The following is a 19,876-nucleotide window of genomic DNA, read 5'->3' as shown; positions in this document are numbered from 1 at the left end:
TTCTGCCAGCAGGCATTTCCCATTCAATTTAGATGGGCCTTTGGCATCAGAGGTGGGTTGTGGCTAAGGGAAGGCTTTGATATTTTGGATGTTCTTTTTTTGTTTGTTTGTGCACTTTTCTTCTGTTTTTTTACATTTTATTTGTACCTATTTTCATCTGATTTTAGCTCCATTAATTATTTTGAGTGTCATGGGGCAAGGGAAGCAGCCTGGTTGAAGGAATAAGTACATAACAGAAATTCCTGAGGCAATTACTAGCTCTCTGATATTCATCATTATTGTTTAATTGGCTATTTGTTATTCATATTTTTGCCCCTGTAGGATGAAGAGAAGGAGGGATCTGAAATACCTGTCAGCTCACAGACCACCCGAGAAGTCACACCTGTCCAGCATCAACAACACCCCTTGACTCTCCTACCCTCTGGCAGCTATGAGGATGATCCTCAGGCCATCCTGGATGACCATCTTTCACGGGTGCTGAAAACCCCAGGGTGCCAGTCTCCTGGTATGGGGCGACATAGTCCTCGTGCACGGTCTCCAGACCGCCTCCCAGGTGGCAAGTTGCTGCTGGCACCTGGCACAGCCTCTATCCCCACCGCCTGTGCCCTGGTCAGCAAAGGATTTGTCACCAAGCAGACCACCAAGCATGTTCACCATCACTACATCCACCATCACACCATTCCCAAAACGAAGGAGCAGATAGAAGCAGAGGCGGCCCAACGAGCCCAATGCATGGGCCCTGGGGGGAGCGACTATTATTGTTACTCCAAGTGCAAGGGTCACACAAAGGGGGCAGAACTTCCTGTGGCACAGCTGGAGCCATTTGGGTAAGTTTCCTCCTGGGCAAGCTCTGAAATCAAGTGATGACTAGTGTGTATATGTGTGTGTTGATGTGTGTGAGAGAGACAATGTGACTACAGTGTTGTGAGTCATGCCAGCTTTCCTAAACATGAGGATTTCTTGGCAGTATCTGAGAAATCTCAAAGAGTTGAAGACAATAGCCAGGGGAAGGAGGTTAGCTGGAGAGGTGTGTGTGTGTTTCTGGCTTAAAGTACTGTGGTGACCAGCAAAAAGCAAGCTAAAGTGCTGTTCTCCCTTCTCTTGCGGCAGCCTCAGCAGAACTGGGACGCTTCCGAAAAGGAACTGTAAGCTACCAGACGGCATTCTCCTGCCAGGTGGAGAAGGAGGAGGGCTCTCCATCCCACCAGGGGTCCAGCTACCTGGAGGGGAGGCAGACCGATCACAGAATGTCTGGCAGTGGATGCTGGAGAGTGAAAGACAATCTAAGCACAAGCCCCATAGGTAAATATAAGCTGTCTGCAACACTGTTGCTCTTGGTAAATATTTATCTATTACATAGCTGTCTATTTTTACAATCACTAAAAACAAATGAAGCTCTTTTGCTGCTCTGGTTTAATATGAAAGCTGTTCCGCGGAACCAGAAAAACCACAAAAATGTCATGTTTTGGCAAGAGCCCCTTTTCATGTTATGACAGACTTTTTTCTTTTCTCCCCCCCCCCTTTTTTTTTTTTTTTGAGAGAGAGTGAATGTGCACAGAACAGAAGCTGCTATTAAAGTCATATTTTCCAGCTTTTATAACCTTGTACCTTCCCTTCCCTGTCTTTCTCTCCATAGCACACAAAGCACAAAGAAAGCCTACAATTCAGAATCCACCAGAGGTGTGCCTGGGGAGCGCCCAGCCCGTCACCACCTATGGGGGAGCAGCAGCCACCCACGCAGCATTCAGCCTGCCCACCCTTTTGTCCAGGATCCTGCCATGCCCCCACTGACACCTCCCAATACCCTGGCTCAGCTGGAGGAAGCTTGCCGTAGGCTAGCAGAAGTATCCAAGCCACAGAAACAACGGTAACGTCCCACTGGAAGCCTAAAATTACTGGAAATGGGAATTGGAAGTCACTTTCATTTTCTGTCTCTCTGAGTCCATTTACCCCCCCCCCCCCCCAATTTAGGGAGGGGATGGAAGATTTGTTTTTGCTATCTGCCACTTCTAGAGGCCTCAAGGAGTGGAAATGTAACAATTTGCTCTAATATTGGGGATGGAGAGATTGGAGGGACCTGGGGGTGCAAAAATGCCATGAGGAGCTGCGTGTTACAGTAGGTTACAGTATATGATGATGAGACTCCTGAATGGAGTTGTCCTGAAAAGCCAAGCATGCTCACTCCTGCTATTCATTTAGTCCCTCTAGAGATACAAACTGGGTTTAAAGCCTAGTAGTCAGGTGTTAACCTCACCAACCTCATGACTTTTTAGCTAGGAAGATTTTAACCTTCACCAAAATCCTTTGAGATGGAGAAGAAAGCCTACTTTAAAACATAGCTCCATTTGCAAATCAGCTTCTGAGCTAATTTCACTTTACTTGGGTCCTGTTAACCATATGGCATTACACCTTTATCACATGACACATTGTGTGCATGCCTTTGTGTTGTCGAATTACCAGATTCCTGGATTTATAAACAAGGCTGTGGCTAAACTGAAGTGTGCCAAAGAAATTATAATGTTTCTCTTTCTCTCTCCTTCTCTCTCCTTCTCTTTCTCTCTTGTCATGAACAATTAGAATCCCACACTCTACCCTTATTTGTTTGCTTCCTTAATGACCATGTATGCATTTCTGGAACTGAACCCAGTGAATTGGCCAAATGATGCCTTTGCTGTTTTTCATTAGAAGATACGGGGATACTTTTGCCCTCAGCATCCTCAGTTCTCCCCTTGATTGTTTCAGCACAACGATCTTAGATGTACAGGTAGGATTTTTAAAAGTTTGATCATTCTTTTCTTTATTTCCCCCCTCCCTCTCCCAAACTTTTAGATGTTCAGCTTCAAATCAGCCGAGGGATCGCAACCACTTGACTTCCGTACCAGGAGGAAATGGTCCTTTTTGCAATGCAAGTGTAGCAACAGAAGAGTGAGTGTTGCCATATGGAACATGTACAGCTTAGATATTATTAACTGTCATTTTTTACAAAATGTATATTTTATCAGTGGAGTAGTGCTTTGAAACTGTAGTCCTTTCTTGGTAGCCTGCTATTTCCTTTGCCTTTTGACGGGGTGAAACAAGAACAAAACGTTTGCAAGTCTTGCCTTCTCGTTCTTTTTTTAGCTTGCATTCCTGTAAAGTAGACAAAGATTGGATTAATCTAATTACAGAATAGTTCTTTTTAACAAGAAATCTGCTTCGGTCTAAATAATTAAAGTTTTCTTTCTTATACTCTTCATCTTAAGCAATGAGTAATGTTTGAAGTTGAAGCTAAGCCACCTGACTACAGCCTTTCATTTTTAATTGGTTGACCTTAAGTCCACCAGCTGTCTTTGCTAGTAGCTTTTTTTCTCTTCCTGAAGCCACTCTACAAAGACTTGGAACAAATTAGGAAGAGTAAATTACTGTGGAGTAACACTTTGTGACCTTTTGACATGCCAAGCCAATGTTGCCTCAGAAGTTGCCTTCTTGGCATCCAAGGCACTGTTGCTATTCTCCTGGGTAGCAGAGCAGTTTCTTATTCTGTAGGAGTATCTCACTTTCTCAAGAGCCCAATATGACAAAGAGTTTTGGCTACCCGCTGCCCTTGCCCTTTCTACCAAAAGTATCAGGGCTTCAAAAATCTCCCTACCTTGTACAGTAACTGTAATAATAATAATAATAATAAAAATTTTATTTATATACCGCCCTTCTATGAACCAGGGCGGTGTACAACATAAAATCATATACAATACATACAATAAAAACAGCAAATACATCAAAAAGCATATACATTAAAAACATTCTAGCCAACAGGTCACTGCTGACATAGAGGGGGGAAAAAGACTAATTAAAGCCTGTGTCAGGGAATGCTTGTGTGAACAAGAGAGTCTTCAGCTCCTTCTTGAACTGGGCCAGGGAGGTGGCCGAGCGGAGCTCTATGGGCAGAGAGTTCCAGAGGGTCGGGGCCAAGATGGTAAAAGTCCTCCTTGATGTGGAGGATAGTCTGGCCCCTGGAACCCTCAATAGCTGTTGCCCAGATGTTCTGAGAGTGCGGGGCGGATTGTATGGGGAGAGGCGGTCCTCAAGGTATCCTGGGCCCAAGCCATTTAGGGCTTTATAGGTAATAACCAACACCTTGTATTGTGCCCAGAAGCGAATAGGCAGCCAGTGCAGATCTTTGAGCACTGGTGTTATATGACTGTATACCAGAATCTGATGCAACAAGACAGATCTCTAATCTCAGTCCAGCAGCATTTCATGGATCCTTAGCATTCCACATAAGCAGAAGCTTTTCCCATTCACATCAGTAGAGAGGGATGTATATAATATTCTTTGATATTTAAGTGAACATAAAAGCTCCTGCTCATGTAAAGCTCTATGTGGAAATTACAACCCCTCAAAGCTTTCATTGATGGAGCCTGAAGTGAAAGAGCCCATAAAATAGGCAAGTTACTATAGTTATTGTAGATATTCAGTGTACCTTGGAAACAGGGTGTGTAAGAAATGGGGAAGTGCCTGTGCTGCCCATCTACCAATCAAGAGGAGATCTATATTTCTGTCTATTTTCCACTCTTAAGCAAATATTGGCTCCATTTCTTCCCCTCTTTCTGCTTTTAATGTCTGTGCATATATAGACAACAGAAAAAGAAGTGAATCAGTGGTTCTAAGGCAATGGTGGGTCACCTGTGGGCAACTACCAGTTCAGGCTGCATGGCAGAAGATCAGGAATAGTGGTAGAGCCAAAACATTTGAAGGCCATTTTTTCTGCACCCCAGCAAGAGGGATATCTATTAAAAATATATGCACATGCAAATAATGTGAGAGCCAGCATGGTATAGTGGTTTGAGTGTTGGACTGTGGCTCTGGAAACTAGGGTTCAAATCCCAGCTTGGCCATGTAAACTCAGTGGGTGACTTTGGGAAGTCATACTCTCTCAGCCTCAGAGGATGGCAATGGCAAAGAAACTTGCCAAGAAAACTCCATTATAGGTTCGCCTTAGAGTTGCCATAAGTCAGAAACAACTTGAAGACACACAACAACAACAGTATTCTAATAAGATATATGCTGTGTAAATGTTTGAGCTCGTTTGATGAAGCAATTTGAGCATTGGACTAGCATTCCAGGAGACCAGGGATCAAATTCCCACTCAGCTGTCAAAACCCACTGAGTGACCACAGTATCTCTCAGCTTAGGAAGGTGATAGCAAACTTTCCTTGAATAGATCTTGCCAGGAAAACCATACAATAGGGTCACCATAAGCTGGAGTCAACTTGAAGGCATATAATAACAATGGGAATTGTTTGAAACAATTAGGAAAGAGTTGGTGAAATGGAATTTAATTTATACACAGAAGCTTAGAAACAGAAGCCTGCTGAACTCTTTATGGAAAATTATAGAAGATTTATGAATAATAGGTTGCTTGTCCAGCTTCAGAAGTTCTTCTTTGATTTATATTAATCAGATCGCCACTCTCTCAAGGAACATTCGTTCTCATAATTTGCTCACACAGGTGTTATTGACTAAGAAGTTTTATACCATGCTCTGTCTTCAGAAAGCAGCTCCCGTAAGGAACCAACACTCAACTGTAGGAAAGTGACCTTGGAGGTCACATGGAAGAGAAATGACTACAGAACATCTCAACTGGTTCCCATCTGTTGTAGCCAAGCATGGCATCACAAAATGTGGGCAGGGATAAAGTTTGGCTGATATATAGCATTGACTGATTGACTCCAATGTTTAATACCTCTATATGGCCTATCCATTTCTAGTCCTTAGTAGAGATAACAGTTGCCTAAATTCGCTAAAAGAGTAAATTCATTAATTCATACAATAGACTGGGTGGTGGAATGAGGCTGAGACTGCAATCCTGAACCCATGCACTTGAGAGTTAAGCCCTGTTGAACCCAAGAGGCTAGTATTCAACATCATGGATAGAAGCCACTCTGTCACTGCAACCAGGAGGGACCAATTTTCCCTCCTCTTGCATGTAGGAAGCCCATGCAAAACCTCCATACCTGTTTCATAGCACTGGGAAACCATCCAGAGTGGTGTTTTGGTTTTGTGGAAATCTGGAAGGGAAGAGAAGGGGCAAGCCCTGTTGAGGGTAGAGAGCAGGAATTGCACCTTCCCAGTTTCCTTGATGGAGCTGCTTCCATCTGTTGATGGACACTGTTGGATCCTGGCCACTGTAAGTGAGTAACTGAGCAGGCACATGTAGGCGGATCATACTCTTTCTTTTCAGTGGTTTCAAAAAGAAACTGCCCTGTAGTGATGTTCAGTCTTTAGACCAGCAATGGGCAACTGCTCGGGGGCAGGAGTGGGGGACCATGGTAGACTGTGAAGAGCTGCACCCTGTATCATGCCCCCCCGAAATCTTAAAAACATTTTGGGGAGTTTGATGGGGAAACACTTCATCATACCTGCCATCTGGTTTATTTCCTGCCTGAAAAAAACCTCACCTAGGTCTGAAATGGCCCAAAGGAGTCAATGAACATGATGGACTTACTTTCTCTGTCACTTAAAGGGCTGTGTATGTATTTTTATTAGGGGTGTGTGTGTGTGTGTGTGTGTGTGTGTATTGAGGAGGGACATGTCAGGGCTTTGAGGGGCTTAAAATTACACCCAGGGTGTGTGCTGTATGCAACTCACACTGTATCTACCTTTGCTTTAGACCCCCAAAAGTAGACATTCTCACATTGTTTTTAGGCTGGTAGTTATTGCTGGGGCTTTAAAAACCTGAGTGATATTTGTCTTGCCCTTCACTTTCAGTGCTGTGCATGCAATATAATCCTCCTCTTTCTATCCATCAACTACCAATGTTTATCCGGCACATCGCCCCTCAACTTTTAATATATTAAAAGATGTCAGTGTTTGCTTTTAATTTTCAACTGCTGTATGTTGTTATCTGACTCTGTGTCACATAATTGCATTCTTTCACTGTCATATATATTCTACATTTTGTAGAGTCTTAACTTGTTTCTGTCCCTCTTTCTTCCTGTTTCAGTCACAAAGAACCAAAGAAGCTCCCTATTACTCACTCCTCCCAGCCTAGTGAGTTGATTATCACTTATTTTTTCTGTGGAGAAGAAATTCCATATAGAAGGATGTTAAAGGCCCAGAGCCTGACACTTGGGCACTTTAAAGAGCAGCTGAGCAAAAAGGGAAATTATAGGTAAGCATCTTTGTGGTTTCTTTCTTCTTTTCCTTGTGTTTGCACAGCCTGCATGCCAAAATAACCAAGGAGTGTTTGTAAGCGTCCTCCCACAGTAAGGAAGGGCTTACTACACTCTTTGAAGGTTTTCTGCAGCTAGGTCACCAGTCTCTCCAAATTCTTCTGTCCTCTTTGTGTTTACCCACTAAAACCAATACTAGTTAAGAGGTGGGTTGGTTATTCTGGCAACTGAACAAGGTTTCACCTGGTGAGTGGACTGTACAGCTTTGTTGCCAAGACAGTCACCTTTTACAAGTGGATGCACCCAGGCTCTTACATATAAGCTGTTCTTTCAAAGTTCTGAGCTCATTTTCTGGCTGTGTTGAATTATAAAAAATGTGGGTTTTCCCCACTTGAAGAACCAATCTAATATATCTGTAGTTGATTATTCAGTATTAACATATGCAGCTCTGGCCCTCTGGCTGTTTTTGAACTATACTCCTAGAATCCTTTGCCAGTTGGTTAGGGCTGAGGGGAGTTGTATTGCATATTTAAAAAAAAACCCCTCCTGCTTAGGGACATCATTAGGGATGTGCAAGCTACACCAGGTGACATCTTAAGAGGGGTATGACCTTCTCATGTGTCCCTCTAAAATGCTGAAGAGATGGTGTGAATGGGGCAAGACTCAATGGGAGGAGAAGGGAGAGATCCCAGTTTTTTTAAAAAAATAAACTTATAAAATTTGAAATTTAAACAATGTAAAATAATTTTTTATTTTTAAAAAATATATGAATTTAATTTTTTAGTTCTATAATTTTCTTTAAAATCATCACACCTTAGCAAATTTGCATTTTAAATACATGAAACTATGTCATTGCATTTAGACTGTGCTTATGAAACTGTAATTTAAAAGTGTAATTTTAAGTTTGCTAGTTGTTTATGTCACAGCTATTGATATTAGATTCCGCGATATATGGGAAATGGAATTTATGAGTAATATTAATACAAAAACGTTACTAAGGATTCTGTATGGGAGGAAGTAAATAAGGCAGCTACAGCATGAGTTAGCACATGGGGTGATACCAACCCTAGTGATGCCACTGCTCCTGGTCTGTACTTTTATTACTTTCATTTCACAGATGGGAAGCTTTTGAATGGGAGTGATTACTCTAATCTGCTGCAAGGGGAACAATTGTTTATTTGACTAATCAAAAGTGATTTTTACAATATCCCAATTCAGTATAGCTCAAGCATCTTTTACTTAGAAATCCAAAATCTGAAATGCTCCAAAGTCCAAACTTGTCCACATGGATGACTAAGATATTGATATGTTTGCTTTCTGATTGTTCAATGTACACACACTTTCTTTCACGTGGAAAACTATTAAAAATATTGTTTGTAAAATTATCATCAGGCTATGTGTATAAGGTATATATAGAACACAAATGAATTTAGTATTTAGTCTCTTGGGTCCCATCTTCAAGATATCTTATTATGTATATGTGTAATGAGGGGATACTCAACCTGAATCTTGTTTGGAAGAGAGGTGTTCCTCTTTGAATGTGTCCTTCCCTCTGTTGGCTTTTTACACAAGGCTTAAGTAAACAGCCAGGTATTAAGATGAAGTCTGCTTGTCAATGGAGGACAACTAAAGAGTTGTAATCTAATTCAGGAAAGGAAATGGCCAATTCTGAATATTGTTATATGTAGGGTGGTACTTATTCAAAGTACTGTGAGCAAACAGTTTGGAGAAAGGTGCAGTTTCACCAAGAGTGTTGTGAACTGGATAGAGCAGTGAGTTCTATAAAGTTAAATGTATTCTGTATGTTAGTATTAGGAAGACAGTTTTGGATGGTGAATAGAATCAGCAGGGCATGATTATAGTACAGATTTGGGCCAGCTTTTAGGATTATCCCTCTCATAAAGCTGGCACTTCATTTCTTTAGTCAAAGTGTGAACTTCTCCAGCTTCCTCTTAGTGAGCTTTGTGTATTTGGAAAATGTGCCTCTTGCAATCAAATGCCCAAGCATTAATTTTCAAGTTAAGCCAGGTGTAAATGTATCTGGCCCTCATGACAGATGAGAGTAGCTTGAGAAAATGAATGAGCAGCAATGAGTGCTCTAAAGGCAGATAGGAATGGGCAAAGCTTCATTTCACAGCACAACCACTGTATTAGTTGTATAGCTGCTGTTTCCTGTCTCTTCTCCTTGCCTTTTGCTAGCCTTTCAAACTTCCAAGCTCTCTATATTTTCCAGCCTGCATTGCTCTTGTGCAACTGAATTTTTGCCAGAGCTTCTAAGCTGTATGGGAAAAAATTGTGGAAGTTGAACCAATTACACAAACGTATGGTTTACTGTAAGAACTGAATATGATTTCTCTTAGCTTGGATTTTGGGAATTGTTTGGTATGGTTTGTGCTCACACTGCCCCAAGCTTTGCCACTGGAGGTCACATTGGCTTTACAATGAAAATTGAACTCTAAAGGCTTGCAGTTTTGCTCTGGAAAATCTACCCCTGAAAAGTGTGTTCCTGTTTTATAAAGGGAGGGCCTGCCTCAGAGCTATAAAGTTCCTCGCTTCTTTTTGCAGATCCTTTTTGTCATCTGATTTGAGGCAAGCAGGGAATCTAGGATTGGGCCTTCTCTCTTTCTTGGCTCCCTGCCTTTGGAACGTGCTCTCCAGGAAAGCTTGCCTGGGGCTGGCTCTTATCATTTTGGCACCAGGCAAAAGATCTTTTTTATTTGCTCAGCTTTTCAGTGTGTCTTAGCATTGCTCGCAAAGTTTCATTTCGTTTTTATGGAACTTTTCACTGTTGTTGGCTTTCAGTCTGTGAATATTTCTTTTTATTGATGTTGTGTTTTTAATATGGCTGTGAACTGCTTTGGAGGGGCTGCTTGTACCTGATGAGAAGCATGTGATAAATGTAAATACATGAAGGCCTATCCCTAGATATCAATAGATGCATTCATAGGTTATCTCAGTGAGCAGGTGTCTGTGCACCATTTTGGTTTCTGGTGGCAACTGCTATATAAGGATTGTATAAACCAATACTTAGATTGAAATTTCTCTCTGGTAGAGGTTGGGTGCCCTGTTGCTTACCCTGGAGCCTTAACTGTTAGTCTTTCTGGAACTAAGAATATTCTCATGTGGAAAGTAAGGTATTGATATATGACACATGTATTTCTGAGTCTAACATTTAGAAATGACAGCTCTGTGGCCCAATCTGTGATCTGTCTATGGTGGTGATGTGATGTGTGTGCATTCTATCGATAAAGAATCCTCTTTCCTGGTGGCAGACTGGAGATCTCTGAACCACTCTGAACAGCGGTTCCCAAACTTCAGTCCTCCAGGGGTTTTGGACTTCAGCTCTCAGCATTCCTGACCATTGGCCAGATTGGCTAGGGCTTCTGGGAGTCAAGATCGCAAACACCCAGAGGACCAAAGTTTGGGAGCGACTGATCTAGAAAAGTCTTAGGATGCCACAAAGTATGCTTAGCTTTGGTCTTATACTTTCTGGGTTCTTAAAGGACTCCACAGGTATTTCTGTTTGTTCCATGACATTCTGTAATTATTAGACTATTTTAAAGTGACTCATAATGAGGGACACTTTTTGAGTGCATGGTTTTCTTTTCTTCACCTTTTTTTGGACCCATGTGTACAAAAGAAGCTCAGACCCATCACCGTTTTTTAAAAATCTTGAACAGACACAAGGTGAAAGTAATTATCTAGTGTTTCTCCCCCAGGGAATCATTTTGATCTAAGCTTTGATTTTTTAAAAAAAAATTGGCTGGACTTCGAATGAAACTGCAGGTGACCTTCAGGGAAGAGGGCCATACTGCCCCCGAGTAGCAGGATTGCTTAGGGAAGGACGAGCTGGTCTCTCTGGTCACATCTGGCATTGATTTTGTTCTAAGGCACACTTAATAAGCATGGCTTTGAAGCCTTTGCCTTTCATTTTAACACACAAAGACATGCATAAATGCTTGACACTCAAAATCCTTTATTGAATGAGTTAGTTTGCAACACAGGTACCTCGGGTTTCTCTTGGGTACACTCAGTGAGAGAGAATCCAGCATGCATTTGAGGTTTAGGTATGCATCTTTCTTTCTTTTGGGGAAAAAAGGGCTTAAGAGTGTATGCTTGCTCACCCTCCCCTCCGTACACACATAGTGGGTAGTGTTGGGTAACACTGCAGTAGTAAAAAAAGAAAAGAAAAAGGTATGTGTGTGTATATGGGTTTTTTTTTTTTGGGGGGGGGGGGAGGGACAGTTAATGCCAAGCCTTGTAGACTGTATGGGTGCCAGATGTAGAAGAGGAGGGGAGCAGGCCAAGGGCGAGGTAGTGGGAAACAAAGCCAAAATTGCCACATTTAAATAGATGTGTTTCAGGGGAGAATTCATGTCTATGAGCAAATAAGGACCTCCTGATGTGTTTTTAAGAGGTTGGGGGGGGGGGGAGATATTAGTTTGCATTCTCTCTCCCATGCACACACACACCCACACACCCTCTTCCCCTCCCCATTTTCTCCTTTTCCCCCTCTTTTGGAGAAATAAGGTTGCAGTTATGGAAAAGGTCACAGCGTGTGGAGCTCTCCTCCTTCCCTTCGCCCTTCCTCCCCCAAGAAATAAAATGTGGCGTTCAAACAAAGAATTTTGTCAGTGCTGCCAGAGTTGAAGATCAAGGGGGAAGTTATTGCTACAGCTGTTTATCCTCTTGGAAAAGAGCAGATAAAACCCAGCGAAAGTCCTTTTGTGCCTCGTTCAACATTTTTTCCTCCTTTTTTCCTCCTTTCTCTCCAAAGGCCCCCTCCATTGGCCTGCTAACTGGAGGGATTGGAGAAGGAAGTTTCATTGTGCTTTGGTTGTGGGTCTGCAAAGCGGGCCTGGGCTGCAGTAGACAAACCTTGGCCTGAAATGGATTTTGTTAACGCTCACAACTTCATCTGAAAGTGGCGGGAAAAAATGGGAGGGAGGAAGATGTATCACAAAACTTTCCCCCCTATCTAACTTGACTAATAAGAGTTGTGTTGTTGTCTCCCTAATCAAAGCTGGAGGATTTTTTTTCTTAATAAAACCCTTTCATTGGCATGTTCTGAGGTTTTAAATACCAAAGCAAAGCTGGTACAGTTAGCCCTCTGTATCCACGGATTCTTTATCTACAGATTCAACCATCCAGGGCTTGAAAATATTTTTAAAAAATATATAAATTCCAAAAAGCAAACCTTGCTTTTGCCATTTTACATAAGGGACACCATGTTACTAAGCCTTTGTATTCATAGGACTTGAACATCCATGGATTTTGGTATCCATGGGGGTTCTGGAACCAAACCCCAGTGGATACTAAGGGCCCACTGTACTTGACTACCAGCAAGCAAGCATCTTTAGAAAGAGAAAATGCGTTTGGTTTGGGGAGAGGTGGAATTCCCTTTTTTAGCTCATATGGATAAAAATGGTAATTTTTTAGCCTGTGGCAAGCTGCCTCCTTATAAAAGTGTGTTTGTGTGTGTGTGTGTGTAAAACCAAGGGATGTTTCGTTAGATCCCCCCCCCCCATTTTTTTTCCTGGTGATTGGGTGGCAGAGCATCTGGGGGGGGGGGAAGAGAGATTAGCTTGGGGTGTGTGTGTGTGTGAGAGAGAGAGAGAGAGAGTGAGTATGTGTGGTAGTAGACAAGCAGGCTCCCTAAATGCTAACCTCTGAATGGAAGGCCTTCATTTTGTGCATATGCAATTAAGCAGCCTGAGAAGGAAGAATGCTGGAAGGGGCATAAAAGGAACCTTTAATCAAAAGCTGAACGGTCTAATTCAGGATAATAGAGGGGTCCTTACTGTTTGACACAAGAGGGGAAGGGGCACTTTTTTGTCTGCATGAGCATCGGCTTCGTGATCTAACAATCCCAAGCCAAAGAAAGGGAAAGCAAGACACTGCTGCCTGACCTTTCTGTGTCAAATATTGCACTTTAAGCCAAGATTGCTCATTACGTAAGGGCCACTAGGAAACAGATGAGAATGGACACAGCTTTTCTTTTCTTTCTTTCTTTTTTTTAAAAAGTGTATGGTCTCTTCTGATGTTCTGTTCTGTAAAGTGTCTGCAGTTAAGAGATTTTTCACCCGCAGCCACATAAAAATTAAAATGAAATGTTCCCAATTTTACACCATGCAACTTTCTCCGACTCCCCTTTTAATAGAAATTCCTAAATGGTAAATGGTTTAGCCATGAGCCTAAGTCAGAAACAATGAGGATTGTTTTGAATTTTTATTTTCTTGATGCGTTGGCCGGGGAGAACTCAATACTCCCATTGCCAGGATCTATAAATGGTTTACATTTTAAACTTTAAAGACATGTCCTGAAGATGCCTTTATGGATGTGTACAATGAAATTACTTGTGCTCTTCATTTTCCTAAACTTTTCTCCTTAGTTGTTCAGCTGCTTTAACTGGTATTTTGTATATTTTTGGGATACTGGCAATTGAACCATTTCTGTGGGCCCTGGAGGCAGTTCAGGGTCAGTCCTCATAGGGAAAATGAGTCTGTTAATGAAATCAGTGGTGCCGGTCCCACAAATGATATAAGGGAAGATTGTAAGCATTATTAGAAATTGAAGGAAGAGCCAAAAGTTTTCTGGTCATCATTATTATTTTTGAGTCATATGTCTGCTATAATCTCCTTGTGGTTACAAAGTGCACATAATGGTTCCAAAAAGCACAATTGCCTCCCCTCCTGACTTGGGCATAAGGCACCAGTATTTCCCTCTTCCATCTATTGGGTTATATTGAATATTTTAAATTGTCCATTGGAGTAAGGTGTTCAAAGTCTGCACAGTTCCTTTTCAGAAGAATGGATGTATGGGCATGTTCAAGAAGAATGGATATACAGACATGTAATTGAGCTGTGATAGTGGGGTGATTCTTGTTGGTTCTAAAGATAAAACTAGTCAGATGTTTACTTGAAGGTCTCTGAGCAGCATATCTGAAGGTGTGAACTCCTTTGATTCTTTCAATTCACCATTTAGTATATTTTGTGACCACAGAAAGCAGAATTATGAGTCACACCATTTCCATCAGCATAGTTCCTTCAAGACAACTTGTGTTAACTGACAATGCTGAGGTCTTCCCTTCCTACCATCTTTATTAGTCTTCACTCAGATACTTTGAAAGGTTCCCTGCTCTTGCTCATTGCCTTTACTTTAGTCTGTGTAATAGACTAAGAGTTGAACTTTTGCTGTCTAACAGACAGAACACAACATCAAATGTGCTGTTACAAAACAACAACACAGCCTATGCCAATGATAGTAAGTAATGTAAAAATAAACGTTTTGTCATACGGCTCTCCATATGATCCACTTCTTGATGCACAGTACTTCTGAAGCAGTGAGTGACATGGGATGGGCTCAAGGACATACAATGCTGGGAATTAATGTGACTTTCCATTACATCCTAGACAGGGTTCACTTAACACAGATACAGTTTTTTCAGCAGCATTTTGGGTCATTTGCCTTGGAATGGATTTCTAAGGATGACTAAGAAATATCCTAAGACATAGAGAGGCTATTTGTTTTATATTGGCTTTTATCTTGCTATGATGTGTCACTTTCAAATATCAAGGTAGTGCTCCATAATCTCTCCCAAAGCAAATGTCAGTCTATGGTAATTTGAACACGCAATGTGGTTGGCTTGGCTTTAAGAGGGAACTGAATGCCTTTTGGGGAGATCTAGATGCATGTTAGTGACAAAAAGCAAGTGGATATACCCATAGTTTTATATGGAAACATGAAAAGAAGTGTGGGGGGAGTTATTGGATTTTTATATGAAATGCCCTTGGCCTTAGGGTTCAGTTCGGTCTCCTGTGCGGTTTAAACATATACATGCAACCACTGGGAGAGGTCATTTGGAGTTTTAGGATTCGGTGCCATCATTATACACATGGCACCCAACTCTGTTACTACTTTCCAGCTTTGTTACTCTGTTACTCCTTTGGTCCTAAACTGGTCTCTGTCATCAGTAATGGACTGGATGAGGGCAAATAGAATAAAACTTAAACCAGATAAGACGGAGGTGCTCCTGATCAGTTGAAAGGCAGATCAGGGAATAGGGATGCATTCCCCCTGAAGACACAGGTCTACAGTTGGGGTGTGCTCCTGGATTCAGCTCTGAACCTGGAAACTCAGGCTTTAGTGATGGCCAAGAGTACATTTGTACAAATAAAGCTCGTACTTCCTTGAGATGTCAGATCTGGCCTCACTGACACACACCTTAGTTACATCCCAGCTGGATTACTGTAATGTGCTCTACGTGAGACTGCCTTTGAAGAGTTTTTGGAAACTTTAACTGATCCTAAAAGCTACAGCCAGATTACTAACAAGTGCTGGCTACAGGGAGCGCACATCTCCCATGTTTGCAATAGCTCCACTGGCTGCCAGTTTGTTTCTGGACACAGTAAAAAGTGGTGGTTACGACCCTTAAAGCCCTACATGGCTTTTCTTTGGCCCACCTCCCTCACAGATACATCTGGTGGGAACACAGGAGACAGCCTTCTCAGTAGCTGCTCCCAGGCTTTGGAATTCCCTTTTTGGAGACATTAGACTGGCACAATCCCTACTTTCTTTTCACAGACAAGCAAAGACTTTCTGTTCCAACAGGCATTTGATGAGTGATTATATAAATCAGCCCATCTTACACAATGTGCTGGATATTGCCAATTGTTGTGCTGATGTGTGTGTCTGTTTTAATGATAAATGTTTGAACCTGATTTTATTTTTTTCTGATTGTTCAGTTGTGTTTTAACTTTTATATCATGTAGATTTTTAACTTTTTTAAAAAAAATCATTGTAAGCCACTTTGAGCCCCAATTTGGGGGAAAAAACTCAGGATAGAAACAATGATGATTATGATGGAATTCTATGTGTCAAAGGTTGGTGATGTAATAGTTGTTCCAAAGTGCTTTTCATTTATTTTGCATCTCTTGATCTTACTGATTCCAGGTATTACTTCAAAAAGGCAAGTGATGAGTTTGACTGTGGTGCAGTTTTTGAAGAAATCTGGGATGACGATGCTGTTCTGCCCATGTACGAGGGAAGGATCCTGGGAAAAGTTGAGAGGATTGATTGACTGGCTGGCTGGCTGGCTGGCCTTGCCTGTGTGAAGGTGTTTAGGAAGACATAAGCTAAAGAGGCCAGCCTCTGGACACAATTACCAAATCAAGCTTTTGAAGGAAAGTTTGAACCAATGAAGAAAAAGCAACATAAATAAGTGGACATCTATGAAGACTTTGCCAAATCAGCCTTAGAGGGGGAAAAACATAGACAACTGTTGCGCTGGGTACCAAGATGTTAAGAACTCTGAACTATTTATTAAGAACATGACCACTCTTGGTTGTTGAAGATGCGGCCCATGTTTTCAAAGACTTCCATATATAATATATGGCTTCCTGGGGATCCCATACCTATGGACTAAGAAAGACCGTGTATAGCTTACTTATGATAATCCTTATTGATATTTATTGAACAGTCTGGTTTTATCCCCCTTTACGTCCAATGATGGACATGCTGCTTTAAACAATGGAGAAAAGAGGGGATATGAGGTAAAGGAAAAGGTTGGTTTTATATTTTATTTTTTACATCATTTCCACTATCTAAACGATTAAAAAAATTAAAAAGTGCATTTGTTTCTTGCTACCTTAGAAAGCCAACTGGAATTAATGTCATATCCAGCATTTCTCCAGTTGTTTTATTTCTGAGGATGGGAGAGGAAGAGAGAGAATGAAAATTATCCTATACTTTTACTCTTTTAGAGAAGAATATATTTGAATCAATGCTGCTCTGATTCTAAGGCTTGGTGCAGACATAATACTCTTGATTGCCTAAAAATGATTAGCTAATCAGGAGCACCCAACAGACTTTTCCTCCCTCCCTCCCTCCTCTGCCCATTCCCTATTTGGACTTGACTGTGGTATTAAAAGTGAGCACCAGTGAACTAAATATACCATTCATTTTAACAGAGTTTATGAACCTGCTTGAGATTATGTCTGCAGATTCTGGTTTTGAAGCTCACAATGGTTAATGTTCACACTGGTCCAGTAGAAATGCTGCCATCTTGGTAGCCCTAAAAGGGGTAGAGAAGGAATGGGATAAATTCAAGTGCAAGAGTAGAGGAGGAAAGAGTGTGTGAGGCCCACAATGGCTCCTGGTTACTTAACCATTAATAGGAGACTGGGAATGCTGCAGCTGCACCAGACCTAACAGTGTTCTCATGGGTTAAATAATATCTCCGCTACAAAGGATAATAATACCATTTATGGGTCTTGTCATTCAGTTTCTGTGGTAATAATATACACCTGCCTCTTTCTATATATCTATCTATATATAGATAGATATTTGCTCCCTGTCTTTATGTGTTTCCATTGTGTATCTTTACTAAATGAAGCAGCCTGTGGAAAATCCCAGGTGAGGGACCCAAAGTTTCATATTGACCAGTTTTGGTGTAGGAGATGATCTCAAACATAGGAGAAAAAGTGGTACATGAAACTTACCAGTTCAATTTCACACTGTCAAGTATAGCCAGATTTTTTTTATTGTATGTTCTTCACCACCATGTGCTACAGTGTGCTTGTTCCCTCACTCCTACATTTAGAATTCACAGGCATTGCCTTTTCAGTTTTCAGAGAAATCTTGTTTTCAAAGGGATCTTGTAGCACCTTTTAGACTAACTGTGTCAAGTCTATGAAAACTTATGCTACAATTTCTTTCATACAGGTGGTCTTCAGGTGCTACAAGATCCCTTGGCATACCCCTACATTTGGTCACTTTTTTTGTAGTGACACTTTCCATTTTGCTGTAGCAATTAATAGCCCAGACTGTCTCAAGATGTGGTTTCCCATCTTAGATTGAACGGCTGTTAAACCAGTAGGGTTCTCAGCCTTTGGCCCTCCAGAGGGTTTGGACCTCTGTTCCCAGAATTCCTGAATATTGGCCACACTGGATTCTGGGAGCTGTAGTTCAAAACATCAGGAAAATGAAAGGCTGACATCCCCACTGCATTAGAGTGAAATGTTGGTGTCCCTGTATGGTGAGCCCAGACATTTTGTTCCAACATTTCTAGCTGAGAGTTTAGCTTGCCTCTCCACCAGCCAGTAGCATCAGTATATAATTTTTGATGTGGTCTTATAAGTGTTGTCTTTGTTCTGCTAAACCAAAAGCCTGCCATGCTACCAGACAAACCAGTCTGGAATGACATCACAGCTTTCTAAGCATGCCTTGGGCGAGTAAGCGATTTAGCTCCTTTGTTGAGTAAAAATGATAAGATATCTGGCTTCTGAGTTTTCATCTGAAATGGCTTGAGCATCCTCTCCTCCTCTGTGGCCCACCACTCTATAAAACCTTGTACTTATTGTACTCAATGGCTGAAATATGTACGACCTGAGCTGTAAAATCATCACAACAGTACCATATCTGTGTGTAGTGGAACACAACAGGACAACATACACACACTGAGAAAGACACTTAATTTGGATATTTTTGTTCTAGTTGGTGTGTTCTATGCCAATCTTACATTTCTTTTGTATAGTATGTCTGTATATAGTGTAGAAAAATGTGATGGAAAGAAATACTATTAATACACTATCTCTAGTGTGTGTGTTTTTTAAGGAAAAAAAAAACCTTCAATCAGTACAGTACCTGTGCCTGCATGGTGTTACTATGCCATGTTTTGCCCTGTGTTCAGGGTCCAAACTCTCCCTTGTTTGTTTAAGGGGTTTATGTATAATATATTTTATGCCTTTTTACTACAAGTCTTGTACTTTATGACTTTTGCCATGACATTTGTTCTACTTATACTGTAAATTATGCATTATAAAGAGTTTCATTTAAAGAAAAAATTACTTGGTACAATAATTATTGTAATTAAGAGATGTAGCCTTTATTAAAATTTTTATATTTTTCAAATTAATCTAATCTTTTGTTCATGTTTTTTTTTTAATTGATGGGTCCTTTTGCATTTTCAGGCAGTTTCCCACACCAAAGTTCTAGCAAATCTGTTGTTGTTGTTGTTGTTGTTGTTGTTGTTGTTGTTGTTATTTTAGTGTTTTACTTCTTGGAGCAAAGATGTGGGAAATGGCAAGAGCTTAAGTTAACATTTTATGTGTCTTGGCATAATTACCAAGGAGTAGGAGTAAACTGATAATCTACAGGGCAGCTGTCTTCAGCAAACTGAATTGGAGGTACAGACAGTTTTATAAGTTAAAACCTTTAAGTTGAAAACTGCAATTTCTCAAGTAGATTTAACAAAGGAACTGTATCTTATAAAAGGCCTTTTCGACAGAATATAAAAGACAAATAGCATCCCTTTCAACTGAACCTCTACCCTAATCTCTCTCCCCCTTACAAGTATATACGTATGTGCCTTCAAGTCGCCTGTAGACTTATTTACGGTGACCCCATGAATTTCATAGGGCTTTCTTAGGCAAAGAATAGTCAGAGGTGGCTTTGCCAGTTCCTTCCTCTGAAACATAACCTACAGTGCCTGGTATTTGTTGGCGGTCTCCCAACCTGACCCTGCTTAGCTTCCAAAATCAGATGGGGCCTGGGGCCTTTAGGGTATATAGGCCATACTCTCACCAGTGTGGTACCACCAATACTAATAATCACAAGACTATTCCATTCACAAATGTCTCCTTTTACTAAGAAGCTATAACAATTTTTAGCTGGCAGTCCCTGTCTAACAGTATTTGATAACAACATTGAGTTACAAGGTTATGTAC

The 19,876-nt window shown here is 41.1% G+C and overlaps 1 protein-coding gene across 3 annotated transcripts in view; it reads left to right on the top strand.

The window, feature by feature from the left end:
* The window catches only part of AXIN2 (axin 2), a 50,191-nt gene extending 31,126 nt beyond the window's left edge, over positions 1–19,065 (top strand). For 2 of the 3 annotated variants that reach the window (XM_089540726.1, XM_089540715.1), the window contains exons 6-11: positions 322–827; positions 1,111–1,302; positions 1,637–1,867; positions 2,830–2,925; positions 6,983–7,150; positions 16,104–19,065. In XM_089540726.1, the coding sequence (XP_089396852.1) occupies positions 322–827; positions 1,111–1,302; positions 1,637–1,867; positions 2,830–2,925; positions 6,983–7,150; positions 16,104–16,230 (1,320 nt within the window). In that variant the 3' untranslated portion in view covers positions 16,231–19,065. Of the gene's footprint in view, positions 1–321; positions 828–1,110; positions 1,303–1,636; positions 1,868–2,577; positions 2,802–2,829; positions 2,926–6,982; positions 7,151–16,103 lie in introns of those variants that run through there. The other variant, XM_089540734.1, reaches the window with a different exon arrangement.
* Positions 19,066–19,876: the final 811 nt, after the last annotated feature.

This window comes from Sceloporus occidentalis, unplaced genomic scaffold, assembly GCF_023333645.1.
Source record: "Sceloporus occidentalis isolate IW3139 unplaced genomic scaffold, rSceOcc1.0.p SCAF_1, whole genome shotgun sequence".
Classification (NCBI taxonomy): domain Eukaryota; kingdom Metazoa; phylum Chordata; class Lepidosauria; order Squamata; family Phrynosomatidae; genus Sceloporus; species Sceloporus occidentalis.
This window is presented reverse-complemented; position numbering and strand designations above follow the sequence as displayed.